This window comes from Typha latifolia, chromosome 10, assembly GCF_019914945.1.
Source record: "Typha latifolia isolate L0001 chromosome 10, TyphaL0001v2, whole genome shotgun sequence".
Lineage (NCBI taxonomy): Eukaryota > Viridiplantae > Streptophyta > Magnoliopsida > Poales > Typhaceae > Typha > Typha latifolia.
Genome location: NC_133095.1, coordinates 1,535,082 through 1,562,667, shown reverse-complemented (window position 1 = coordinate 1,562,667; position 27,586 = coordinate 1,535,082). Strand labels below are relative to the sequence as shown.

Below are 27,586 nucleotides of genomic sequence, written 5' to 3'. Positions count from 1 at the left end.
TTGTTATTTGATTTTTAAAAAGCATCCCTCGAATAAAGTGTTTTAAACTTTTTTAGTTTCTATGATTTAATGAAGAACAGGGGTCAAATTAATAATAGCGAAATGACAGCGTGTAAAAATGTAAAAAAGAGGCCTCTTTTTCCATCACGGAGTCGCGAGTCGACACTCGATACCGTGAGCCGCGCCCCCAGTCTTTTATTATTACCGTTGGGGCCCCACCGATTGCCGTTGGGCCCGACGCGTCAACTGAAACGCCGTACCCCGTCCCTATGTAATCCGTGCTTTTTAGATTAAAAATAGGAAGGAAGGAAAGAAAGTAAATTAATTCCCTCTCTGTCTCTTGCTACTCTTAGTAGTTTCGCCGGCGAGCTCTCTCTCTGGTGCCCTCTTCGGATTCCCTCGAGATAGCGTTCGTGCCATCTATTCTGCGATATTTGTAAGTTATTGTTCTTAGATTTCTCTGTTTCGGATTTTTTTTTTATTATTGATTTAGTGATGATTCTTGCTGCTTTGCCCTGATTTGATGCTTCGATTAGGGTTTGGGTAACGCGTCGGTTCTTCCCCTCGTAGCCTCGGGAAGGGCTAGGGTGTTGTGAGTCGGTGTCTTGTGGGTAGAGGGGCTTGGATTCTTGGACCTTGATTAGGGATTTGTGTGTTGGATGAGGTGTTTGGTTTATTGTTCTTGGAGCCGTCACGATGAGATCGCGACAGGAGGTTTTAAATGGAAAGATATTTGGCCTCTGGTTGGCAGACAATCTATCCTATGTTGCGATAGAGTGGGCACGGTCGGAAGTTTGACTGGTCAATGCCAAGAATTGGCAGCTCGAAGTGCAGTTTCACGAATGCCATGATTTCGAGGTTTGTCGCAATGGGTTTCTTGTGCGTAGGTTATTTGATGGATCTGGATGATTATTTAACGTGAATAGGTTTGGAGGGGCAGAGAAAAAAAGGAATAAGAGAACGCAATATATAGTTTAATTGAGATTTGATAGAAAACCACCTGTTATTTGTTGAAGAGCCGTCAGATCTCTAACACAGTACACTAAGGGAATTTTGGAGGTTAATTTGCTTGTCTTGTTAGTTTGGTTCTATTCACTGGAAAGTATAGCTGATAGAATGTTAAATCTCTTTTCTCATTGGTTTGCCATTCTTATGTGTACAACTTCTTGGATGGTTGTTTACTAATTGCAGTATGACAAATATTCATCTTTGTGCAAGATCTTTTGCTATAACGGGGAAGAGAAGCATCTTTTCTCATTATGTTTGAAAATTTTCATAAGAATAACTTTTGGTAGAAAGACCAGTACATACTCATCTTTACTGCAACAATGTATTATTGCCTTATTGGATTCCCCGTTTATACTGGGTTTCCGCGTTCTCAGTTTTTACTTATTAATTACTCTGTTTACAGGTTCGAACAAAGGCTTCAATGATTTATTGACATGGAGTCTGAAACACTTCATAACGGTAGCCAAAAGGGTAGGAATTTCTCCAGAGAGAATAAAGTACGTAGTGAGATCCATCAAGCACCGTGTGAGAGCAGTTTCTCTTGCCCGTATGAATGCAATAAAAGATCATCTCCAGATGGAATCAATGGCACTTTGTATCCCAATGAAAGAAACTTAGAAGAGAGACTTTTGGAAGAGAAAAATGATGGGCATTGCAACCCTAGCACCATCCATTCTGATATTGCGTCTACATATGAAACGTGTAATTCGGCACCAAACTTGAGAAGCATAGGAAATGCTGATGAAAATGCTTGCTTGCATGATAAAAATGAAAGCTGCAAGGCATGTGAGTGTGTACAACCACAAAATTGTCAGAGGACTCACAACGGCAGTACATTGGAGGATCTGTATTTGCAAGATGTTTATGATGATGAGGACGATGAAGATAGTGACTGGGAACCTGTTAATCATTTTGTTATCAAGAAGTGGTTCTGCTCTAATTGCACAATGTCAAACTTCTATGATGTTTCCCATTGTGATGTATGCTTTTTTACTTTCTTTTTCCTTTGTGATAGTTGCATTGCATTATGCTTCTTTTCAATATAACCTGATCATAAAGAAGCATTGCAATAAGTTCCATCATATTCATATTCTTAGATACTTGACTATTTCCTATCTTAAATTTTATTATTTTTGATAAAGGTATGTGGCGAGCCTAGGGAGTCTGAATTAAGTGGATACGACGTTTTCCAATCCCTTGTTGGAAAAGAAGCTTGTGTTTCTGTTGATGCAGATGCAGTTTGCAACTATCATGGTGCATACCTCTAATTTCTCTCATGTTATGCCTTTTCTTTTAGAGGACTTATTAGTTCAATGGCAAAAACCATAGAGCCAGGGGCTATACCCACTGGACTACGCAAATAATATCTTTATTTTTTATGTAAGGTTATGTATAAATCACCAAGTGGTTCCCAATTCGAATAAGTCTGGCTACCTTGTTGATCAAGCTGCTTTTATTATTTATATATAGGTGTTCTGATATAGTATGATAGAAAAGAAACTTAAAATGTTTACATGCAGATAATACTAATTTCTCTGATTTCCCCCCCTACTGGTATGTTTTATTTTTCTTTTTGCTGCAAACTAATTGCAATGTACATAAAAAGCTTTCATTCTTACAAGGAATAACTTAGTCTATCTACAATCTTACTATTGTTCTGATATTATCTCCGGTCTACTATGAATATTCTTTTTGGTATTATATAAGTACATAGCTAATGTGTTTTTATAAAATTGTGGATGTTATTATGGAAGTTTTGTAGGACACCATATTAAGAATTTAAAATAATTAATATATGTGCAGCATCTTCCTCGAAGACCTGTACGGCCATTGGTTTTGATGAAAGGATGTTGCTGCATTGTGAAGTAAGTCTCTTTGTTTGGCATTGTTTGAGATGTGATGTTTTGATTTTAGTATATTCCACAGATGATAGTGGATAGGTCATAATAGGGTAATGAAGTATTAAGGTAATAATTACATAAACATTTATGACTTTTATATCATGATTCTATCTTGATTATTTGTCAAATTTACTGTTAAAGCCATGTTATATGACAATATGCTTATCAGTACGAGACCAAGTATGACTATATATTGGCTACTACTTTCTACTTTGTGAACTGAACTATCCAACAAATCTTGCACCTCACACTTGGACAGTTCTGTTTCCACTGTTTGTGCCTATTTAGGGTTTAGTGCTGTTTCAAAATGACCTAAGAAGTCAGCAGGGACACATAACAACGCTGGCTTGAGTTATTGTTCCCATGTAACTTTTAGTCAGTTTTTAATAGTATGTCAGTTCAGTTATATTAAGATGCAGTTATTAACTGATTTGAGTTGTGAATTGCATTTCATGTTGGTGTGTTTAGATATTTGTAATTTACAATGTTAAAAAATTGATGTGGCTTATTAAATTTATTTATTTTAATATACTTGACATTCTACTATATACTTGGTTAGTTTAACAATTGACTACTGGTCATAGAATTATTACTCTGATTATTAGGTAGAGATGAAATCACATCCACACCCAGAAAGACCTGATCGCCTTCGAGCAATTGCAGCCAGCCTTGTAGCTGCAGGTATACCAGTAGAATTTAATTACTGCTTTATAAAAATTTCTGCCAGCATTTAGTACTTCATTTTCTTCACAGTACTAAGAAATTTTTTTCTCACTTTATCTGATGCTTAGAGTCCTTACATTGATCATTAAATTAATATTTGTCAAAGCCAGAACAGTATTATTATCCTAAATTCTTCTTTCCATCATGCAGGAATTTTTCCTGCAAAGTGCTCCCTGATACCTGCTAGAGAGATAACACGAGAGGAGCTTCTGATGGTAAGTATTTGCTATTGTGTGTTGGCTTCTACATTGTATCACTTGGGGGTTACAATGTCTTAATGGCTAATTAGCTGGAACCAGATTAATTAGTTTCTTCTTCCGTAGTAAATGGCTATTCTGTCCAAGGGTTTAATTACTATGATGGAACCCTGTGCTGATAAGTAATCAACATGATACATGCTGACCAACATGGTTAGCTCACATCAGAACATTCCCGGTAGAGATGTTCCTTCCTGATGGAGCTCAATATGGCACAGTCAATGTGGGTTGTTGGCATGGTCAGGCTGTCACCAGGCAGACATTGTATAGATATACCACCACTGTATCTGCCTCAGTAGGGCATATGATATTACTCACCTCAATTCAGTCAGCACGCGCTGCACGCTCCATTGAAAATTGTCTGTGTTTATGATCATGGTTAAGGCTGTACATCTTCTAGGTTTATTGATCAATAGTTGTTATTCCTAATTCAACACTTTAGGAAACATACTTTGATATCTTTGTTGTTCTTTTGTTAGACCTACGTGATTTCAGCTCTGAGTCCGTGCAGGTTCACTCTTCAGATCATATTGAAGCTGTTGAACAAACAAAGAATATGCTTTACAGGTGATTTGATTTTTACCTTATAGTATCATTGTAATTTCATGCGTGTTAACCATCATTATCGTGTAAGATTTTTTTATCAAATATTGAGTCAAATTATGGAGCAAAGCTCAACGTTGAGAAAGCTCCATGGAAAGAACGTGTATGGTAACTATATTTATATATGATTCCCAACCTCAACAAGTTGGTGGAATTTTTAAAAATTCAAGGATAAGGCTAAGTCAAGAAAGAGTGGCTTGTTGGTGGGATAATATTACTCAGGAACTCAGTTCTCATTCTTCTAACATTTAGATCAGGCTTTTTTTTTCGTTCCCTTTTAAGATTTCATCCTTTTCTGTTGGTAAGTCTGCTTACCTATCATAGAGCCTTTTTCCTAAGATAGGGCTTTCAAATTTAACACATCTCAGTGAGAAAGTCTTGCATGGTGATGATGTGAAAACATTCAATGCTATGCGAATTTTGTGGTCCTATTTTTTGCTTGTGTGAATGCTCAAGAGGACTTCAAATGTGATGACTTCAATTTGGATTCACCTGGCAGCTACTTCACTTCAGACACATATGCCAATGAATATTCAGCTTGCGCTGCAAGACTTGCTGCAGGATTATGTGCAGATCTTGCTAGCTCAATTATGTCTGGGTGCACACGGAATGGTTTTGCCATGGTAAGTCATCCTTCTCATATTACAATTTTGTAGCTATTTGGTTACACTTTTAATATCTTATGGTAATAGTCAAGATTTCTATTGGTAATTATTATAAAGATGATTTAGTAGTGCACTAATGATGGTGTCTTTTATAAGTCAGGTAAGACCTCCTGGTCATCATGCAGGTGTAAAACAAGCAATGGGTTTTTGCCTTCATAATAATGCAGCAGTGGCTGCATTAGCTGCACAGAGAGCTGGTGCCAAGAAAGTTTTGATACTCGACTGGGTAACTTAAAGTGACTATTCATGTTTATTTTTATTGGCTGTACCATTCTGCTGACATTAATAATGCCTTCAAAAACTTTCATGCATAGTCTTTTAGGACAGAAATGGTGAGATTCCAGACTGCTAATTCTTGATCAAGTTGTACTTTCTATGGTGGTTGCAGGATGTACATCATGGCAATGGCACACAAGAAATATTCGAGGGGAATAAATCGGTTAGTGTTATATGATTGATTATTTCTCTATTTATGGAGTCCTTATCACATGAAGACATATCTTTGTCACTTTATGTTATAGCCGATTATGTGAGTCTGGTGGATGTCCTTTTAACAAAGACAATGCAATTCTTGCTTCTTAGGGGTATTGCTTAATCTTTTTTGGGATGAGCGAAGAAAGATTGATCTATTCATAGTGTCAACTTTCCTGAACTCTTAAAAATTGAGTAACACGCAGAGATACTGCTTATTGAAGGTTTCCTGAAACTTACGGAAAGCTACTCAATACAAATATACTTGACCATTACAAATATGATAGTACAAAATATTGAATATACATGCAGGTAACAGTATATTTTAGAATAAGAATAAGGCCTTACTGCATATGTTTTGGAGGATAGCTAGATCAATTTTATAACCTCTTTGCTTTTCATATGAAGTCTCTCTATTCATATATGTGTAATAACTTCTAAATCATTAGCTGTCTTCTTGTTTCCCTTTCTTTTCCTTCTATGGGGTTCTTATCCTTACATTTAGTTATTTTAGCATTACAATTGCTAGTATATTAGCTTTTCTTTGCTGCTATTTAGAATTATTTTTCTGTTCTGTGCTGTCAGGTCCTATATATATCTTTGCATCGACATGAGGGTGGAAGCTTCTATCCTGGGACTGGAGCAGCTGAGGAGGTACTTAACTTTATTTGCTCCAACCATAACACTTTGTCCAATCATGTAGTTATCTCTACTTAGAATGTAGAGTCAAGAATGGTGTCAGAGAAATAAATGCCAAGTGGTTGAAACAATTCAAATGTAATGGGGAGTAAATCTGTTAAGTGTTAATGTTTACTACTACTTCGTCACTGGACTTCTGCCATCACTTAAGAGCAAATTATCTATTTGAGTTTGAGTCACATGCTATCCATGTTAGAATTAAAAGATGAAATTCCAGAAAGGAGCTCTTGCATTCCCGGAATATTAAACTTGGTCTTAGGAACTCTCTGTTCACATTATTTTTGGTTTAATTATTTGACAATATGCATCCAGCTTTTTATTTCTTTCACTTTCATGCATTTACTTCTGAAAGCAATTAGGTTAATGTAGCCAACCTGCAAATATATGCGATGAAAGGCTTGGTGTCGTTATGTTATTGTTACTGTTTGCAATCATGTTTATATTAATTGTTATTGTGGATCTTCATCATAGGTTGGAAGTATGGATGCTCAAGGATACTCAGTCAATATTCCTTGGAGCTGTGGAGGTGTAGGCGACAATGATTACATCTTTGCCTTTCAACATGTTGTGATTCCTATAGGTATTCTTATTTTTGAGTATTCAGTCAGTGGGATATTTTTTGTTTCTCAAAAGTTTCTGTGGTTCAAATCCTGTAGGCATCATTAATAGACAAATAAGTAGGTAACACGGGAACAATCTTAGAATTATAAGATGTAAGTCTCTTTTTCTCTTTTGGTACCAAATCTTACAGTTCTTTTTAAGAAAAAATGTAGTATGCAGCTATAAATGTGATTCCACAATCTTCTTTGAAACTAGGAAGAATAACCTTTTGGATAAGATCTTTCATTTCAGGAAACATGATTGCCAGCTCCAAGCATTTCTCAGATTCTCTCTAGACCTATAAAATGCATCTTCTATCATGTATTTTGAATATCAATTCAGTTCCATTGGCTGTATTAGTTCAACATTTTAGTGTGGTTTACTTAAGAGTGTTATAGCCTGACTAACCATTGAAAATCTGATGTTCAATTGCAGCTTTAGAGTTTGCCCCTGATATCACCATCATATCTGCAGGATTTGATGCAGCAAGGGGTGATCCCCTTGGCTGTTGTGATGTAAGAATTTATAACTTATCTTTTACTACAACTTATGCAGAAGGTGTTCCTTCTTTTGCTTTTGCACTTTCCACGAGTCGTATTTTCCTTATATGTTGATATGCTTGAATATTACTTTATATGTACATTATAATTAAGAGAAAGCCCAATTTATCATGATACAAACTTGTTATACCATATTCCCATTATGTACTCTGATAAACTGATGACTTTGCAGTTTATATATGAATATATCTGATGACTGAGTACTTCACATATGAATATATCATCTTTTACCAAAAATATTTTTTTACATATGCTAATCAGATGGCAATATGGCATTGTTGGAGGAATTATACCAATACAAAGAATAATGTTTTTTTACTTTTGGATATAATCTTTTCTTCTGCACTTTTGAATGTATTAATAACTTGATATAATGGGAGTGTATCTACCAAGGAGATTCTAGCGGCTATTGTATTCTAGGTGCATTTGTGGTATACAAGCTTGATTTTAACTGCTTATGGTATGCCCACTTTTTGACCCTTGATCTGTTGTAACTAAAAGCACCTATATAACAGATTACTCCTGCTGGATATGCACAGATGGCACACATGTTGTCTGCTTTTGCAGAGGGCAAAATGTTGGTTATACTTGAGGGAGGGTGGGTACCTCACTCCTTTCTCTTGTTTGGTCATTTGCAATCATTTTTGCCTCATTCAACTGTATCCTAAAATGTGGTTGCTTGTATGATTTATAGGTATAACCTTCATTCAATATCTTCGTCAGCCACGGCAGTGGTGAAGGTACTATCTTTGGCTTTGGCTTTACCTTTTTGAAGCATTTTGTTCATTTGTAAATCACTATTGGTTCAATAACAGATTGCAACTATTCCTTTTCTTAAATTCTAATATGATAATATCTCTTGACCCCCTCCTCTGCTACCGTTCTCTATCTTGGATGAATTATCTAGCAAGCTGCTTTGTAGTCTACTACTGCCCCGCAGAGCTTTCAGAGAAGGGTATCCTAGCCTCTCTTTAGTTTGAGTAGATCTTGACTTGTTGACAAAACCTTGTCTTTTTTATGCTTGTCTACTTTGCGAATGAGAATTCGTACATGCTGCTCAAGCCCTTGTCCTGGCTTTCCTTATCTATGAGTCCTGTGCCTTTCCTCGTCCCTCAAATCAGAGCTAACTTTTCTCACCCAAGATGACGACTCCCTGTGGAGCCTGGTCTCCACGTGTCTGCCTTGCCTTCATTTCACTTTTTTGTTTTTAAGTTTTCCCTGCTTAGCAGAATCCTGAAGGACCCTCTGGTAGTTTCCATTTATAGATATGTACAATTTGCAGAGCTTTTCTATAGGATTTTAATTTAGTACTAATGAATATTCCTGCAAATTCTTGTCAATCTGGTGATGTATCTTTTGTGCTTATACATGTTTTTTTTTTCTTTTCTTCCTTTTGAGTGAATTTACAGGTGCTACTTGGAGAGAGTCCTAATTATGATATGATCAATGTACTGCCATCAAAAGCAGGCTTACAAACTGTTTTGCAAGTCTTGAGAATTCAGCTGAAGTTTTGGCCAAGTTTAGAATCATGTTATGCATTGCTGCAGTCACAGTGGGGATTGATTTCTTCAAACAACAGTAAGTGATATATCTCATTCTTGTAATTGAACCTCAGCATATTGTATGTGCTCTTGCACAGGGTTATAGATATAACGATTTTTCGAGCCCCAGAGGAATTTAATTTATTCTAGGTTATGATAAAATAGAGTCGGAAGGCATTGTACTTGTTCCTGGTCCGTCAGGCTTGCATATATCTCAATTAATAAGGTGCATAGAACAAATGGCAAACCTAGAAGATGGAATCTCTTGTATCGTAGTCCATCTAAAATTTTCTGTCTAATTTATGAATAGGAATCAAACTTTGTTCATGCTTCATGCTTTTCACATATTCAACTAAAGTTACTCTTTCTAATAGTTTGTCATGTATCTGATTGTTGAAGGTTGTTTTGTTTGGATGAAACATTTTATCTGATGAACCTAGGAAACCATCTTAAGAAGAGGAAGCGTCTGGTCGGACCATTCTGGTGGAAATGGGGAAGTAAAAGACTCGTCTACGAGTTGTTGTACGAAGGTCTTCACCGGAAAAGGTCATCGACACATGACTGTAAGGAGTCTGTTGATTTGACACCAAACTTAGATGATGCAGGAAGCTGAAGTTTTCTTATTTCTGCCTGGTCAAGAAATCTGCATCATTGTTTGTTTGATCATATCATCAGAATGTGCTTGCAGATTTTTATGCACAGAATTTTGCCTTGGATATTTACTATTTCATGAGAAATTAGTTAGTTCTGAGCTTATTTTGTTAAACAGCTATACAAATTCTACTTGGAAAGTTGGTTATTTCTCAGAGTGGACCACTTCACCTCTATGGATCAAGCATTTTTTTTTCCCTGTTCTTATTACTAAGGCAAGTTCTAAGTTTTAACTGATAAATATATATTACCCCTTTCTGGCTGGACCTTAAATTATACAATTACTTTATTTGTGAATTTAGACCTAACCTTGAGGGGGTAAAATATATTTTATCACGAGTGAGTTTTTTTTTTCTCTTTTTAAATAAATAGAGTTGCTAAAATGGAGGCTTTTGTTATTTAATTGCTTCTTTGTTTTTAATTTAGCATATAAAATTGAATATATACATTGTTTATGGTCGATAGTGCATCGAATTTACTTAAGCAAGCTCTGCTAAAATTCTAAGCAAAATGACAACGACGCCCATTCTTTAATTTGATCTCCTAAGAGACAGCCTACGTTTAACGTTCCGTATACCCCTTTCCCTCAGGGTGACCAATAATATTTCTCAATTTTAATGCGGTGTAATCACTCCTTTCTCCTCCCCGTCTCCTCCAATGCCCGCCATTACCACCACCTCATCCTCTCTTCCCTCCCCTCCTCCCCTTCCCTTCACCAACTCCTCCAAGCCCACGCCAAGCTCGTCGTCCTCGGCCTCGCCGCCTCCCGTGCCGCCGCAGGCCACCTCCTCTCCTTGTGCGCCCTTTGCCATCCCTCCATCCCCATCGGCTACTCCCTCGCCATCTTCTCCCGCATCGAGCGGCCCAACTCCTTCGCCTGCAACAACCTCGTCCGTTGCCTCGCCCGTGGCGGCGCGCCGCCCCGCGACGCCCTCCTCTTCTACTCCGACATGCGCCGGGTAGGCGTGCCGACCAATAACTACACCTTCCCTTTTCTCCTCCAGGCGTGTAGTGGCGATCCGGATGTCTTGGAAGGCGAGCAAGTCCATGCCCATCTCGTCAAACTTGGGTTGGATATGGATTTGTACGTCAGGAATGCGTTGATACACTTCTACGCATTGTGTGGTGAGATGGGTCGGTCGAGGAGGGTGTTTGACGAGTTCCCGGTAGTAAGGGATGTGGTTTCGTGGAATGCGATCTTGGCGGGGTATGCGAGAGCCGAGCGGATGGATGTGGTGGAGGAGGTGTTTGCTGAAATGCCTGAGAGGGACGTGGTCTCGTGGAGTACCGTGATTGTAGGCTATGTGCAAGGTGGGATCTTGGAAAAGGGGTTGTCATTGTTCAGAAAGATGATAGATAAGGGTTTGATGGTGAATGAGGCCACGTTGGTCACGGTACTCTCGGCGTGTGCTCAACTTGGTTTGCTTGAGAACGGCCAGTTTGTTCATGGCATCATTCGGTCAATTAATTTTCCGATGAGTCTGAATCTCGGTACGGCATTGGTGGACATGTATGCGAAATGCGGGTGCATCAAGCTTTCAATACAGGTTTTTGATGAATTGCCACAGCGAGATGTGTTTGCTTGGAATGCTATGATATGTGGGTTGGCCACGCATGGAATGGGAAAGGAGGCAGTGGAACTGTTCCAGCAATTTATTCATGAAGGTCTTCATCCCACAAATGTGACCTTTGTTGGGGTTCTGAATGCCTGCAGCCGTGCTGGTTTAGTAATTGAGGGTCGTCAGTATTTTAAGTCAATGGTGGAAGAACATGGAATTCAGCCAGAGATGGAACATTATGGCTGCATGGTTGATCTTTTGGGACGGGCTGGTCTCATGTCTGAAGCCCTTGAATTGATTGAAAGAATGAGTATTCCACCAGATCCAGTACTGTGGGGCACTCTTCTAGGGGCTTGCAAGATGCATGGTTTAGTGGACTTGGGGGTCACTATAGGGAATAAACTGATAGAGTTAGAGCCTGCCCATGATGGGCATTATGTTCTTTTAGCTAGTGTATACGCTAAGGCAAGGAAATGGGAGGATGTTATTAAGGTCAGGAAGTTGATGTCTAACCGAGGAACTAACAAGGTTGCAGGTTGGAGCTTGATTGAGGCACATGGCAGCGTGCATAAATTCATTGCAGGAGATAAAAATCATATTGATTCTCTGGAGATTTACAAAACCCTTGAAATGGTTGGAAGAAGGTTGGCAGAGGCAGGTTATTTCCCAGATGTATCATCAGTTTTGCATGATATAGGGGATGAAGAGAAGGTTCATGTAATCAAGGAACATAGCGAACGATTGGCTATAGCATTTGGTCTAATGGTGTTTGAGATTGGCCATCCAATTCGTATAGTGAAAAATTTGAGGGTTTGTGGGGATTGTCATGAGTTCAGTAAGATGGTAACAAAAGTATTTGAAAGGGAGATAATTGTGAGAGATGGTAGTAGGTTTCACCATATTAAGGAAGGTAAGTGCTCTTGCCTTGATTATTGGTGATCAATTAGATCTACTCAAAATTGTTGATCTTGTGTATGCACATAGCTCATGATTTACACTTTTGAATCTCATCGACACTGCAATATATTGCACTCTTTAATGTTGGTGCATCTTTGTGATTTATACTTCGGGAAGAAGACACTGAAAAAGAAGCCCTTTAAGAAGACCCCACAAGGTAATCCCTTCAAGAAGCAGTGAAGAAGCCCAGAGCATAACAGCACCAATCTATGATCACCTCGGTCACATCAGGTGCATCCAATGCAGTGAACGGATGTACAAAACTATAATCGATATGAAGAAGCTCTTTGAGAAGCACAGAGATTTCAACTCACAGTGCCTGGTGTGCTTTTGTTTTTGAACCAAAATGTCGGTGCGATTGCCGCTTGTTTGTGAACCACTGGAAGATTGGTAAGTTCTTGCTCAATCTGCATTGTTGAAGGGTTTTGTACTCATTAACAAATCTTTAATTGATTTTTTTTCTCTCATTGTAGTATGGAGATTATGGTTTGGAAGCAGAGAGGATCTGCTACATCAAAGGTAAATCCTCTTTAGATTTCAATAATTTGTCATCCTTGATAGACCTCTTCTGCATTAGGAAGTTAAAATGCCAAAGTTATATAATTCTGATGACATGTAACTTTGATAATTTCAACTGTTTGAGGAATCATATGCTAACTTTCTGCATGTGTGTGTATAGATATCAGAAATTTCCATATATGCATATTAATAAGATGATTCCTTTTTTATTTTAAGTGCAACAACTACAAGCACATAATAAATGAAGAGCATGGTTATACTCCACCTACAACAGTTTCTTTTAGCTCTTGCGGGTTAGATGCCAGCTTCCACTGGACTTGTCACTGAGTCTTTCCTTTGAATTTGCCATTGCCAATTATCTGTACCGCCCCGTAGAACCTATAAAACTATTAGCTTTTTAATAATCAGATTGAGATTCAGTGCAGTGCGAGCTGACTTATGTGTCTTGTCTCGACGCATCATCTATTTTTCGATGGCGTACATTTTGATCCTACAACCTTTTTGTATGTCTTTTTAGACACGATTAGAGCTATTGGATACAAACAATCTAGATCGACTCCATCCCGAATTTGTGCTCCTACAATAGACTCGTCATCTTCTATTTCGTACCGCTTTGTTTTCAAAAATCTTATACAACAAATACGTTCCAAGATTCCCGTTAGCATTAGTACTCATAAAATCATAGCAAAATTATCTACTAGGCGTCCCTGACGTGTCTCTGCTCACCACCAGCTCAACATCAAAGCCCACGGTCCACGCGAATGCTGTGATGCTGACTCAATAAAAAGAAAAAAAAGAAAAGAAAAGGAGAAGCCTTTCCTTGGGCTCCGTTTCTTCCACTTTGCCTCCCTCTCTGGACCACCACATCCCACTCTCTTGCTTTCCAAATCCGGTCTCAAGAAAGCTCCTCTTTTTTAAGTCCTAAAACGCCACGCTTATCCCCCTTAATCCACCGTTAATCCCCATCCTAATCCATCTCCTTTCCGGCCCCAGCGACAGCGACGCCAGATCGCTTCCATAGAGGATATCCAAAGGCTCCTCCGGATCGCCTGCATTCGTAATAGCACGAGTTATCTAGATTCTGCACAGTTGTCGGGCTGCGATTGGCTGTGAACTCCTTAATTACAACAACCCCTACATAGTTCCCACTTCTGGTTATATTTTGGGTAGTTTTTTTAGAAACCCCTCCACTTTCCTTCACTTCTTTCTCCGCATCTCTCCTCCTATAAAGTTCCCTGTCTCTCTCTCTTCTCTTCTCTTCTCTTCTCTACTCTCCGCGATCTTGTTTACCCTCCTCTTCCTCTTTGGATCCCGACCTCCCCATTCTTATAAGCAATGGCCACCGCCCTCGAGGAGGCCGCCGCCTCCGACCAACCCACCGGCGCCGAGGACGATAGAGTCTATCTCGTTCCCTACCGGTAGATTCCTAATCTTCCCAATCCGAATCAATCGGTTAGGGTTCGAATGCGAACCCTAATGGGCCATTTGTTCCTTTGACCAACGCGTGAGATATCACATTGCCGAAGACTGATTGATTCGATTTCTTTGTCCGAATTGTGGCGGGCAGGTGGTGGAGAGGGGCGCAAGAATCGATGGCGGAGGACGAGCTCAGGGGGATCCCTTACGCTGCGACGTCGGCGTCGTCATCGTCGTATTATGGGATGAAGATTATCAACAACTTCTTCAATTCGGATCTGGTTTTCAATCTTCGGCGCAACGATGATGCGAGGCAGAGCGACTCAGAAGAGGATGCCGCAAGCCGGAGCTACGCGCTGATTCCATTGGATTTGTGGTACCGTGCGATCAAGTGGTGAGTGTTTTCTAGTGTCCTTTTCTTTTCTTGGAATTAATATTCTAATACTTCTTGATTGGTTTTCTGCACTATTTTGCTCGATTGGGAAACTTAGTTAGTAGCATAATTTGCATAGTCGGATGCCTAAGCGATGTTGGTCGATCACCTTAAGTTATATGGAAAGCTTCTATCCATAAAAGGATAATGCTGCAAGAAGCCACTTAGTAGCAATGACTACTTTCATTGCAAGCGATTTAATTTGTGAGAGAAAGGATTCAGTAGGAATTCAGGGCTTAAAAGAGCAGATTGAAAAGATATAGAGGGAAAAGGGATGATGTTATTTTGCTGCCTGTTTAGCTCATGGCACATAAGTTGTTATTTAGGTGGCTCGATTTGTTTAGTGGATACCCTTTTGATTTTAACTAAAGACAACAGAACGGGTGTCATTGAGCTTGTTACTTCGATTTAGTTGGCTGTATGTACATCCGGTTGCCTTACATTGTTTAGTTTGGTATTTCTTTGGGCCTGATATACGTTATTTTTCTGCCACTTTGTTTTGTGTTCAAGTTCTTCATGCTTATCATTTACAAAATTTTCTTCTCTACTCCCACAGGCATAGTGATTATAATATGATGTTAAAGAGCAACAAGAACGTGTCAATTGCTGAAGTGGGCTCCCTTGATGTTTATCCTTTGATGCTTAGGATTTCAGTCATACGGGAAACAAATATGTTGACTGTAAAAATTAGCAAGAAGGTCTGTCACGATGTCCCTATACTCTTTCGCTTACAGCTGAACATGTATCTTATTTTTCCTTTATTGGCACTAATTGGTGTCCTACGTAGTATGCTTACCCACACATGCGCTAGGAGTGCTTTTCTTTTTCCCCTATAGTTGGTAATTTGGTTGAGATACAAAGTTTCTTTATCAGAATTTTGTTGGAAATGGAAAATATTGGGAGATCGAATAAATTTTCTTGTGAAGTAACCTGGCTGTCATACTATCAGCAGGACAACTTTTTTGTGTAATCTCTAGAATTAATGAACCTTACGTATGGGGTTTATTTTACATCAATTAGCTGTCACTTTTCTACTTTTACCATTTAAGATCACCATAATAGTTCTCTATGCAATTGTGGTCACTGTACTTTTTCCTATATCATTATATCCCTGACTCTTTCTTTGATCCTTTACCTCCTGTCCTCTATTACAGGGGTGGCTTAGCCATCATGACCATGCTGTTTTTGATGGATACAAGTATAACATCTTCAAAAGCTCTGCCCTCCCCCACCTCTCCATTCTTTTCCTCCACTCTTCCCTAACCCTTTCCTTTGCTGTCCCCTACCTTTTTGCCCTCTCCTCTTATTCCTTCGGCAATCTAATGGTACCTGTATTTGAATAAAGTCAAACCAAATGCCTTACGGTATAACCATATCATTTATACTTTTGTCATTTCATGCAGCTAAGTTCTCTGTTGTAATGATGGTTTGACATTTAGATCAAAATTTGTTTTCTTTTTAGTTTTTATACTGAAAATATATATAATGGGAGAAAATGCTAAAGCAGCAGCGGTAAGTGTAAGCTACTGTGAAGATGTGACAACTTTTCTACTATTTATCTAAATATGGAAGATTATCGTGCTTCCTCATCATTATTACTTTGTTTCTTTTTCAGGATAATGCAGTCGAGAATTACAAAAGGGCCCTTAAGATTTTTACTGTTGATTCTGAACCTGTATGTACTATCAAGTAGATGTTTCCCAGTTTGAGCTTTAAACAGAAATTTATAGCAATTCTGGGAATTTTATTCACTTTATCTTACATTGGGTTCAGGTTCATATCTGGGATTTTTCAGGGCAAACTAATCTCATACTAATGAATGAATGGAACAAGTTACCTCTAGATTGTCGTCAGCCAGATCAGGAGGTAATTGGCAAATAACTTAATGCAATTGATGCTTTTATCTTGTTCTTTTGCCTGAGGTAATGATTATCTGATAAAAATATTCCCGGAGTTGGTCTGCATTTTAAGGATACTTTTTCCTTCATATTAATTCAATCAAAATCTGGTGTATCATTTAGCGGTGCTGAATTCTGCATCTTTCTCTAGCCACTTTTCCGACAGTTGTGCATCTGAAATTTCTTCCCATTGTTACAGATTTTGATAAATTTTCAGTGGATTTTATGATCTAGATTTTGTGCTCATACCTAAGAGGGCAACTTTAAGGCCGAAGTTTTTGGAAAGCTTGATCTCATCTACTACTTGTGAATCTGTCTGATTAAGTAAGCATCTATGAGTTATGATATCTTATGTTAGGACAAACAACTATCTGGTAGTTCTTTTTTAATACGTCCTTAGATGATGAGAATTCCTTAATAAACTTAATTAGCTTTGATAGGACAAACAAGAACTTATCTACCTATTGTACTATAAAAACATAATTAATCACTAATTGTTGAGCGTACCTAAATCAGACCCTTTTATGAGGTTACTGTGAAAAGAAGAGTATATCTCCAAGAAATATAAACATATAAAAGAGATTATTTAGATAAACTAAAACTTAATTAGACTCGGTCATAACTCAGATCTAAAACTTTGTTGCTTGTCTCTTGCTCTGTGCATCACTTCTTCGTGCATCACTTCTTCTATTATATATACATGACAACACAAAGTAACATCCCATATTGTGTGTATCAAAATTCTGCTTGTGATTTTTCTGTGGAGTACTCTTATGCTACTATCATTTTCTTTTCATGATTGACTCAACTTTAGGTTCAATGCAACAAATCATGCTTTTCTTCGTTTTCTGATGTTATGTTTTACCCAAGGTTCCAAAAATCGGTATCGGGATCAGGATTAGCCGTCCAGAAAAATGATACGTATCGGCCGTATCGGCCACCTGTATCGGATCGGACTATTTTAATTAAATAAAATTCTAAATATTATTAAAAATGTTGAGAAATTTCTAAAAATTTAGAAAAAATTATAAGAAAATAAGAAATAATAATTACTTATATATAAAGCCTAAAAAATAAAAATCTCTCTTCCTCCCTCTCTTCTTTCCTATCCCTCTAACTGTTAGTCTGAAATATTCATTCTCTCCCATACTTTTTTTTCCTATCTTTCTCTCTCTCTCTCTCTCTTTCTCACTCTTTTTTTTTTAATCTTTTCCTCTCCCTCTCTCTCTCTCTCTCTTTCTCTCTCTCTCTCTCTCTCTCTCTCTCTCTCTCTCTCTCTCTCTCTCTCTCTCTCTCTCTCTCTCTCTCTCTCTCTCTCTCTCTGTGTGACAGCTGCTGCAGCACCCTGTAGCAGCAGCAGCTATCTGAGGGCGAAACCAGCCGATCCCACTCGAGATCGGCCGAAACTAGAATCCTTGGTTTCACCTTCACCCCACCTATAAAAAGAAAGAGAAAAAAAGAAGAAAACAGCAAAGGAACATTGGATTGTCTTAATACACATTTAGTTAGTTCACAACCAGAGAAGACTTTGATCGAAATTATGTAAACTTATGATTTGCATTTGCATTTCTGATTATCTTGGTGGTGTTGAGTATGCAGATTCTTCTAGAAGTTCAAGTCTATGCTTTGTCAGAATCATTGATTTCCAGGGTTGATGGGAAAAAGAATGAGTTGGCACCTCAACAGATTAAAAGCACTGGTTTATCTTCTGGTGTTTCCTCTTTTAGCAATGGAAATGTCAGGGATATGGACTCTGATTTGTTAAGTGGAAGCTTCAGTGGAGCCAGTTCTTTGGGGTTAACAGGATTGGAGAATCTTGGAAATACATGCTTCATGAACAGTGCAATCCAGTGCTTGGCTCACACTTCAAATCTTGTTGATTATTTCCTTGGAGATTATCACAGAGATATAAATCATCACAATCCGTTAGGAATGAATGTAAGTTTAGATTTATTTTCTTCTGTTTATTATTTTCAGAAATGACTATATTCTGTTGACTAAGCAAAAGGTCTTGGCTGTAAGTTGTTCTTTTTGATGATTTTTTCTTAATCAGGGTGAACTTGCTTTGGCATTTGGGGATCTGCTAAGGAGGTTATGGGCTCTTGACAGAACACCAGTTGCCGCACGTCATTTTAAGGCCAAGCTTGCTCGGTTTGCCCTTCAATTTAGTGGCTACAACCAACATGATTCACAAGTTAGTGGTTTTTCTTTCTCAAACTCTATTCGGGTTTTGTTGTGATAGGAAACTTGGTAGCTTAAGATTGATAAAATTTGTTGATAGAGAGATACTAATTCTGACTAGATATTTTCTGCTTAATTTAGGAGCTTCTTGCTTTTCTTTTGGATGGACTGCATGAAGATCTTAACCGTGTAAAACATAAGCCTTATGTAGAAGCCCAGGATTCAAATGGTCGTCCAGACGAAGAAGTAGCAGATGAATACTGGGAAAATCATTTAGCTCGAAATAATTCTATTATAGTTAACATTTGCCAAGTAAGTGGCATTTATTTCTTTATGCTTTCAGATAATTTATCAATCGTTTTTTCATTACAAAGACATTCTACCTTTTAGTTTTGCCATGATCTTCATTGTTGCAGTAACTCATTATTTGTTCTCTAAATGACAGGGTCAGTACAAATCCACATTAGTTTGCCCTGTTTGCAACAAAGTGTCCATCACATTTGACCCATTCATGTATTTATCTTTGCCCCTGCCTTCAACGGCAATGAGAACGATGACTGTAACAGTTTTCAGTACTGATGGCTGTACAGAGCCATCTCCTTACAGCATTACTGTGCCGAAATTCGGAACATTTAATGATTTTATTCAGGCCTTAAGTGTTGCTTGTTCATTGAGAGATGATGAGAGCCTGCTGGTTGCTGAGGTATTTTTTTCTTCTGCATTACCTTTTATCTCATGCGACCAGGCAGTGGACTACTTGTGCCTGTTTCCTATTACCAAGCTGCTTGTGCATGAGATATATCCTAAATTACTTTACAAACAGGGAGAGTTTTCTGCAGGTCTATAATAACCGTATCATCCGTTATCTGGAGGAGCCTTCTGACTTGATCTCCTTACTTAGAGATGGAGATCAACTGGCAGCATACCGGCTACGGAAAGAACATGAAAAGTCCCCACTTGTGGTGTTTATGCACCAACGCATGGAGTAAGTTATATTCAAATTTTTAGAGATTTTTTATTGCTAACTAATATCTTTGCTTCAGTGTTAGTAGCTTAATTTTACTACCCTGAGGTTTTAGTCATGCTTTTCTCCACAACTTCTACCTTCTTTTATATTTGGAATTTGAACTTAAGATGATCAACAATCTTGTTTTGTTGCTAAATGTTGAATTTTGATTATCAAAAATGAATCTTTACTTATGAGCACCATTGTGAATTTGTAGTACTCTGCTGTCTGAATATCTGAACCATTATTAACAAGTATGACTCAAGTCATATCTTGAACTTAAAAATTATAAGTTAAACTACAAGCTTCCCATTAAAATTTTGACAATTTTTAACATCTTGAGGTTAGCTTTTCAAAATTTCAACAATCAATGGCTCTGAAAGTGTTAAAACTTTCTAAACCTTACATAACGCTTCTAGTCCAACTTAGAAATGGTTTAAAATTAATTTGCTTTTCATGGAATGAGTTGAAATTTTTCCATGATTATGTCACTTGATATTTTCAGTTGTACTGAATGCTGACATGTGCATTCTTTCAAGTACAAGATGCCAATGGAGCCTTGTACATTGACAAATATGCCTTCAAAGTTTAATATATCACCCCTGCATTCTTCTGACTTGATTGCCATATATGTAGAAAATATTGACTCTTAAACCATCATTATTATCCTATAGTCTGTGCTTTCATGCTTTGTAGATTATACTGTGTTGGTTGGATTATGGTTGGATTATACTGTTGAGATTATATTAAATCATTTTTCTCTTACCACCAGAATCATGGGAAAATTCTCTATGGAGATCTGAAACTTCCTTCATCTCAGAATTCATTAATAGAAGTGCATTTGTCTATACCTCCTTAAGGACAAATTCTTAATTATGGGCTCTTCTAAACTTTTACTGTCTTTTGAGTAAGCTCTTAAATGTTGACTTACACAGTTAAACTTTTTCTGAAGAGATGTAATTGATGTGGAGTTTGGTATTACTTCATTCTGCAGGATTAGTAGTTTTAGTCTTTAGATTATTAGTAATACTAAATACTGGTTTTCACATTTTTTTTTCTTTTACTGTCATCTGATTGTGTCATTGCATTTAGGAATAACATTTTTGGCAAAATGACTTCACGCTTGAAGGCATTTGGAGTTCCTCTTGTTGAAACGCTACCTGACACTGTAGATGGATCCACTATCCGCACTCTTTATCTGAAGTTGCTGAATCCATTTCGACGATCCAAGAATGTCATTTTAGATGATGGTGATAAAAAAATTTGCACAAATAGTCATGCTGATGAATTTGATGAGATGGATGAGCATCTGCCAGACTGTGAACGCACAAATGATGTTCATGAAGAGGACACACATGATGATGGTGAACTGCAATTTTACTTGGCAGATGAAAGGAATCATTGCCAAGAGACAAAAATTGAAATAGATCAACCAGTTCTGCTAACTACTACACAAAAGCGCTTGCATGTGATTGTCTTTTGGCAAGATAAAACATTGGAACAATATGATGTCTGCCTTCTAAACTCTTTACCTGAGATACACAAGTTTGGGCTTTTCCCGAAGCGATCTCAAGATTCTGTTACTCTATATGCATGTCTTGAAGCCTTCTTAAAGGAGGAACCGCTAGGCCCAGAAGACATGTGGTAAGAAGTGTTACTCATCAATAATTTACAGTACTATATTTTGTGTTAGTTTCTGATGTCTGTAGCAGCAACCTTGAAAAGATATTACAACATAAGGTTGTCTTTAACACTTCGTGTTCCGTTTTCTTAGTATTCTGTAGTAGAAACTAGAAAGCTTCATTGGAAACTACTACATGTAGGTATTTCTTGGTCATCGACATAGCTATCTGGTATTTTAGCTTATAGAAGAAGGAATATACAGATACTGCATCCATAACCTGATATTTTAATTATTAGGTTTATAATAACAATTTTTGTTTAGATTATTGTATCTTATGAGCGATCTCAAATATAACCATAAGTATACTAGTCTTCCTATAAATTGGTTTGCTATGGTATATGACCAGTGACTGACTGATATGAGGAAAGGGAGATAAGAAATCATTGCTGGAAATTCAATTCACGAATCACCATAATAAGGAAAAGGAGCTGTAAGAATCCATCTTCATAGTTTGTTAACAGAACTTTTACCATTTTATGTTTGGTTGCCAAGCTACCTAAAAGCAGCTCTCTTTTATCTGATCTTGCTGCTAGATATTGAAGGATGAACAATAAGGTAAGCAAAAGGTGGAGTTAGGTTATCATAGGAAATAAGGATTAAGATTTCTTTGTCTTTGCAGTGGGGATTCAATTTTCCTTCTGCATATGGTAAGGGTACTTCTGACAATACCTTTGTTTTTTAGAATCTTTAGATTTTCTGATCTAGCTGGGAATAATATGAATAGTGCTTAACCAATACAAAATTGTTAACCTTGTTGATAATGTTGATAGACTGTGATCAGTAAAATAATTGTTCTTATCAAGATGCGACATGGCTTACTTCAGATTATTCTTTGAGCTATCCCTACTTGCTCTCACGCACAGGCATTCACCTTTCCAATGAAAACACACCGCTCTTTTCTTCTCTGTTTACGTGCTTGCACTTGATAACATGCAGTAAAAAGTTATTCCATCTGTTTATCTGTTTATGTTTTGATTGCAGGTATTGCCCATGTTGCAAAAAGCATCAGCAAGCTAGTAAGAAATTAGATCTTTGGAGGTTGCCTGAAGTTCTCGTTATACATCTGAAAAGATTTTCATACAGTCGGTTCATGAAAAACAAACTGGAGACATTTGTAGACTTCCCTGTTCATGACTTGGACTTGTCAACGTATATTACTTATAGTAACAAAGAGTCATCCAACCACTATCGGTTGTATGCTATTAGCAACCATTATGGAAATATGGGGGGTGGACACTACACTGCATATGTCTATGTGAGTTGCATTTTGACTAGCATGTTTCCTCTTATTGCATTTGATTGATTGCCTTGTTGCCTATCATCTGAGAAGAATTTCTGCTGCTGGTCTCGTTTTGAAGTGCCTATAGTTCAGAGCATTTGTTTTCACTTTTTGGTGGCTGACAGCTTAGTGATTGATATCTTTCATTCGCCTGTTATTACATTCAATGATATATATATATATATATATATATATATACATACTGTCGTGGCCTAACTTGATGTGTGAGATGATAGATCGCATACTTATTTTGTTATTCTAGAAAATGAATTTAAGAAACCTAATGAATCTGATTGTCTATGTGATATTTTCTGTGAGCTTCCTCACAAACACATTAAATTTGTTTCCTATCTGCAAATTTAACAGACAATTTTTTCATGTTGACAATGTTTTATTGTAGCATGAAGGAGAGAAGCGATGGTATGACTTTGATGATCACCATGTTGGCCCTATCTCTGAGGAAAGCATAAAGACATCAGCTGCTTATGTTCTTTTCTATAGGAGAATATGAAGCGACAGCTTAATTACACCATTACTGTAGATTCTGACCATGTCATAGTCAAGGCAGAGTTGCTGATGATCCAGAGCCAAAACATTGCATTCTTTCAGATAACGAGGCTCTTTCTAGCCCTGCTGCTTTTTTGATTGAGTTGGAGGAAGAAACACAAGTTCTTATTGACATAGTTATGGGGGAGGTCTTCTTTCAATCAAGCTACTTCTGATCATCCACCTGTATAGGACTTCTTGCAAACAGAGATACTTGGTGCCGGTTGGTTATTCTAGTTTCTAATCCCTTTGTCACTAATATCTTCATGATGAGGAGAAAGATTTATTATTCTAATTTCTTGTAATTCTTTATGAGCATATCAACTGCTATTTAATTCTAATTATTTCTCAAATTTTGTATTATTAGATTCCTTGATTCTTATTTACAATCTAGTTCTTCGCTTGGGCTTTGAGCTTATTATCACTAAGATTGTCGCAAGTGATGAATGTCCCGTGCAACTCAACTGTCATGAATCATGGAATTATTTTTGGGGTATCTCACTTGCTATGGTATTTTCTGGCTATATCTGACAACTTTGAATTTTATTGAGTGCCTAAAGTAATTCCATTGTGGTTAACAAGGACGCTGCAACCTATGTTCTTACTTATGGACAGGTAGCTTTTTAAGACGGTCCAGGGTATTTGCTTATTTATATTCAAATCTATATGCCAAGATTTATTTCTTTTTCTTTCATTATGTACAGGAAGAGAGAGAGCAAAGTGGACTGCTAGTGACATCTTCGGACAGTGGATGACAAAATCATATGACTTCATCCCATTCAAGAGGTCCGATACCCTTATATCATGGAGCAATGGGCTTCTCAACTATCCGGTAACCACCAGGTATACCACCCTTAATAGTGTGCAGAATGTGTTCGATGGTCTTTTTTCTTTCTGAATTGCTGTTATTTCTCTTGATGTTCTTGGCGTCTTAACCTGCACTGTTGGCTGTTCTTTCCAAGGCATGCAGCACAGTTTACCCATGTATCTGCTGTGACATCCCGGGCAGCCCCCATTTAGAGTCATGTGTCTGCAGTTCCAGCGGACTGACTGCTCAAAGTAGTTCCCAGTTGGCTTAGAGATCCGATCCAAATGTTCAAGTAGAAATTACTATTTACTACTGACTGGTGGAGTAGGGACCAGTTGGATTACGAATTTATGATATTTTTGGTTGTTAGTAGATCCCGTGGCGTGGGCAGGGCCAAGTGCAAATATGATGTCTACCTGCTACTACTCCTGCCCTAACAATGACAAAACCGTCAACATTTTGGGGAATTTCCAAGCACGGCGTGGTGTCCGCCCTTGCACGGATCCTTTTCGCCTGTGAACAAGAACCATTTTTGATCGACATCAAAGTACATCCTCTCCATGTGCATGGTTCCTGCTTTTTGTTCTAGGTCTTTATGTTGGCCATTTGGTGGGTGAGTGTGTGTGTGTCGACTCGAAGTACAAGCAATAGCTACAGTTGGGATATTGATTGGTGCGAGGATCACTTTTTTGAGTCCAAAAGGTGTATTCTTTATCTCTCACTCTTCTCTCTCTCTCTCTCTCTCTCTCTTCTTCATCATTAATTGTTGAAGGTTATCATCAGCACAGTATCAATTGTTGTTGTACTCACACAACCATTCAAGCCCGGTGTGATCGTCGTTAAATGGCGCACGGGGAAAAGCTGACAGTCCTTTTTCCCGACGCACATGGTTTGCTAGCTGTCATGTTACATGTCCTTAAAGACATTTTGTCCAATTTGCAAAGAATTGGATGTGCTCTTTTGAATCTTGGCGATCTACTCAGACGACTTGTCCCTTTTCTGATATGGCCCAACACTTAATGTCTTTTACTTTAGAACCAAAGGACACGAACACAGTAGGACATTAGTGTGTGGTGTTGTAGCTTTGAGATAAATTTATGGAAAACTTTGCCCTTGGATTAGTAGTGTCTGCACCCTAATGTTCATCGACAATATGGACCAACTTACTCAGGCGCAAGACCTATAAATATATATATATATATATATATATATATATATATATATATATATATATTTATATCATCTGATCGAGTCACCCTATGGCCAGCCGTATTCTGGGCATCTCGTGTTATCTTGCAATTTTCTAATAAAATTTCAGTTACAAGGTGTTTTGCAAACATCCATTCATGCAAAGTCAGTCGTTGACTCTCACAATCTTCTTAGATCAAATCTAATGTCGCTCACCATATTATTATCTTTCACACATTGCCTTTTTGGGTCGCCATGATCTGGCTTTTGCCTTTTACATTTATTGTTTAAGAATACTCCAAAAGCTCACTCTCTCTTTTCTTAACCATGATAGCCGGGATAACTCCCAGACACACACGTCCAAAATCTAAACAAGTAATCAAATAGGATTCAATCTCAAGAGATTGAAATCCGGGCTATGTAACTCCTGCCGTTCTGTATCTCTTCTCTCAAATTTCGTACGGTGTCAGAGCGTGTCAAAGTTTACCAGCCCAGTTGGAAAAAAGATGTAAGATATTAGCTTGAAGCTAAGTGTGTGGGAGAGTTGAATGGTCCCCCCAACCTCCACAACGAATAGAGCCACCTGATAAGCCTAATGAAAGGGGGACAGACATGTCAATGGAGAAGCTGAGGCTGAGACTTAACAGTCTTTGAGAGAATGTGACATGGCCACGCCCTTCTCCTTCCCCTTCCCTATTGCTCTCTCTCTCTCTCTCTCTCTTGTGCAACCCCCCTGTAATCAAATCACCCTTATCTCATGGAAAGGGACATGGCTTCAAGCCTCATCTACCTTGTCTCTTCTTACCTTCACTCAAAATTTATAAAGAAAGGAAAAGAAAAGAATAGCCAGCCCCTTCTAGAGCGAGCTAAGTACTCTGTCAGTAGCTATGCTCAGATGTTGTATAAAGTGTTTATTTCCATATTCAAATCTTACTGATACTGAGACGTTTATAATTATAACATACTATCTTCTGCAGCAGAGATAGTGAGAGTGTTATTAGTAATTCTAAGATAAAATATATATCAAGTTCCAGTTATACTTTTACCACGTAGGAAAATCCTAGTCAATGGACAGCAAGCACCTCATAGCTTTTGAAAAGGACGTACCCGGACCTACCAAAACATGTGACGATTCCTGCCCGAAAGAGGAAATTTGTGAATTTGTCGATTCCCGCGCTTGTCGATTCGCATCTTCTTCTTCTTCTTCTCCGGTCGTAACGCTATGGATGGCATGCATGGTCACATCAATCATACCGTATCATGCATGAATGATGTGGTCAATAAATTCTTATTACTTCTTGATCTCTCTCTCTCTCTCTCTCTCTCGTTGCATTACAACTTACACCACCTTTGTCTGAAAAAAAATAATATCAAAACCTTTATATATATATATATATATAGAGAGAGAGAGAGAGAGAGAGAGAGAGATGCTTTGAGAAGCGACATAGTAGATGAGATGTCACGATGATGCTACGTACGAGGTCGGTCAAGATTCTATTATGGGAGAAGTATGTGAGTATGGTTACATATTTTGTTTTTATCATATTAGAGAGTGCAAATGTGCAATAGGAAAATTAAGGGATATCTTAATTGCTTTCCGAACGAGAGGGTCATTATCATATAAAAGCTTGTTTAGTCTTATAAGAAGATAAAAAAATAAAATAAAATAAAATGATAGGTGTCTAACATACTTGAACGAGTGGAATTCTGGGTGATTAAATTTATATTTTTTTCCTTAATATGATATATTAATTAATTGATTCAAGTGATCACAGATGTTATAAATGAAGAAACGGACAACTTGTAGTACCAAGTATTTTGAATGCCATAGATTTCTCATCAGAAGAAGAAAAGTTTTTTTTTTCTTTTTACCAAAGGATGCAAAAAAAAAAGGTATTTTGAATGCCATAGAAAGTTAAAAAGAAAAAAAAAACCCCAACCAATCATTGCACGATTTCCGATAGGGATTCCAACTGTCTAATCAAAATGATGTTAGACTTGGGCTCCTGTGTAGGTGTATTTATTGCCATGATTTGTACGTATCTTAATTAACAGTGGGAAATGCTCTTTTAACTTATTGCATATGCTGAATTATGCTGCAAATGAGCTCATTTTCTCAAAATATTTTTGCAAAATGAATCCGTTTGTTCTTCGTTGTTGTCGTTATTTTAGTCCGGATATTTATAGAGTACTCTTTTCTCTAAACTAAATACCACATCTTAAATTTAGTCAAAATGCATGCAGAGATTCTTCCTTCTAAACTTATAGTATATATTTGGCTAACAAGAAATGGAAGGGAATCTTCGAATTCTGCTTAGTAATGTTGCACATTAAATTACACCATAATTAGGCATATTATATGTACTATTAGGGTTGTTGGACCCAAGGTAGCAAAGGAACAGTAGTAATTTATGAATTCAAACTACTTTTAAG

At 37.7% G+C, this 27,586-nt stretch overlaps 3 protein-coding genes across 8 annotated transcripts; all 3 read left to right on the top strand.

Annotated features, from left to right (window-relative positions):
* Window positions 1-298: 298 nt before the first annotated feature.
* Window positions 299-9,844, top strand: LOC140796913 (histone deacetylase 15-like). 3 transcript variants are annotated; one of them, XM_073150114.1, is made up of 17 exons: window positions 299-436; window positions 1,412-1,988; window positions 2,151-2,262; window positions 2,812-2,873; window positions 3,515-3,590; window positions 3,783-3,847; window positions 4,401-4,456; window positions 4,992-5,115; window positions 5,258-5,383; window positions 5,546-5,596; window positions 6,214-6,282; window positions 6,799-6,907; window positions 7,363-7,442; window positions 8,003-8,085; window positions 8,182-8,227; window positions 8,897-9,065; window positions 9,469-9,844. In XM_073150114.1, the coding sequence occupies exons 2-17, from the start codon at window positions 1,443-1,445 to the stop codon at window positions 9,639-9,641; spliced, it is 1,947 nt and encodes a 648-aa protein (XP_073006215.1). In that variant the 5' UTR covers window positions 299-436; window positions 1,412-1,442; the 3' UTR covers window positions 9,642-9,844. The 3 variants fall into 3 exon arrangements, with proteins under 3 accessions (XP_073006215.1, XP_073006214.1, XP_073006216.1); XM_073150113.1 differs by having other exon boundaries at window positions 9,451-9,844; XM_073150115.1 differs by having other exon boundaries at window positions 9,428-9,844.
* Window positions 9,845-10,228: 384 nt separating this feature from the next.
* Window positions 10,229-12,923, top strand: LOC140796911 (pentatricopeptide repeat-containing protein At3g62890-like). 2 transcript variants are annotated; one of them, XM_073150111.1, is made up of 3 exons: window positions 10,229-12,148; window positions 12,316-12,585; window positions 12,669-12,923. In XM_073150111.1, the coding sequence occupies exons 1-2, from the start codon at window positions 10,297-10,299 to the stop codon at window positions 12,336-12,338; spliced, it is 1,875 nt and encodes a 624-aa protein (XP_073006212.1). In that variant the 5' UTR covers window positions 10,229-10,296; the 3' UTR covers window positions 12,339-12,585; window positions 12,669-12,923. The 2 variants fall into 2 exon arrangements, with proteins under 2 accessions (XP_073006212.1, XP_073006211.1); XM_073150110.1 differs by having other exon boundaries at window positions 10,230-12,585.
* A 985-nt stretch (window positions 12,924-13,908) lies between these two features.
* LOC140796910 (ubiquitin carboxyl-terminal hydrolase 8) lies at window positions 13,909-24,666 on the top strand. 3 transcript variants are annotated; one of them, XR_012110557.1, is made up of 16 exons: window positions 13,909-14,132; window positions 14,282-14,524; window positions 15,120-15,261; window positions 16,179-16,238; window positions 16,337-16,429; window positions 18,061-18,399; window positions 18,515-18,655; window positions 18,784-18,954; window positions 19,088-19,345; window positions 19,482-19,627; window positions 20,741-21,292; window positions 22,314-22,587; window positions 23,012-23,380; window positions 23,740-23,772; window positions 23,862-24,000; window positions 24,120-24,666. XR_012110557.1 is itself a non-coding variant. In XM_073150109.1 (13 exons), exons 1-13 carry the CDS (start codon window positions 14,050-14,052, stop codon window positions 23,120-23,122), a joined length of 2,613 nt encoding a protein of 870 aa, XP_073006210.1. In that variant the 5' UTR covers window positions 13,909-14,049; the 3' UTR covers window positions 23,123-23,510. The 3 variants fall into 3 exon arrangements, 1 of the variants encoding a protein (XP_073006210.1); XR_012110556.1 differs by having other exon boundaries at window positions 23,525-23,772; XM_073150109.1 differs by lacking the exons at window positions 23,740-23,772; window positions 23,862-24,000; window positions 24,120-24,666 and having other exon boundaries at window positions 23,012-23,510.
* The last annotated feature ends 2,920 nt before the right edge of the window (window positions 24,667-27,586 follow it).

Excerpts from the sequence above, each read along its gene's own strand:
- LOC140796913 (XM_073150113.1), top strand. The coding sequence starts at position 1,443 with ATGGAGTCTGAAACACTTCATAACGGTAGCCAAAAGGGTAGGAATTTC. Across the intron at positions 3,591-3,782 it reads AGCCAGCCTTGTAGCTGCAG|GAATTTTTCCTGCAAAGTGC; the intron begins GTATACCAGTAG and ends TCCATCATGCAG. Across the intron at positions 5,384-5,545 it reads AAGTTTTGATACTCGACTGG|GATGTACATCATGGCAATGG; the intron begins GTAACTTAAAGT and ends TGGTGGTTGCAG.
- LOC140796911 (XM_073150110.1), top strand. The coding sequence starts at position 10,297 with ATGCGGTGTAATCACTCCTTTCTCCTCCCCGTCTCCTCCAATGCCCGC.
- LOC140796910 (XM_073150109.1), top strand. The coding sequence starts at position 14,050 with ATGGCCACCGCCCTCGAGGAGGCCGCCGCCTCCGACCAACCCACCGGC. Across the intron at positions 18,400-18,514 it reads ACAATCCGTTAGGAATGAAT|GGTGAACTTGCTTTGGCATT; the intron begins GTAAGTTTAGAT and ends TTTCTTAATCAG. Across the intron at positions 19,628-20,740 it reads TTTATGCACCAACGCATGGA|GAATAACATTTTTGGCAAAA; the intron begins GTAAGTTATATT and ends CATTGCATTTAG.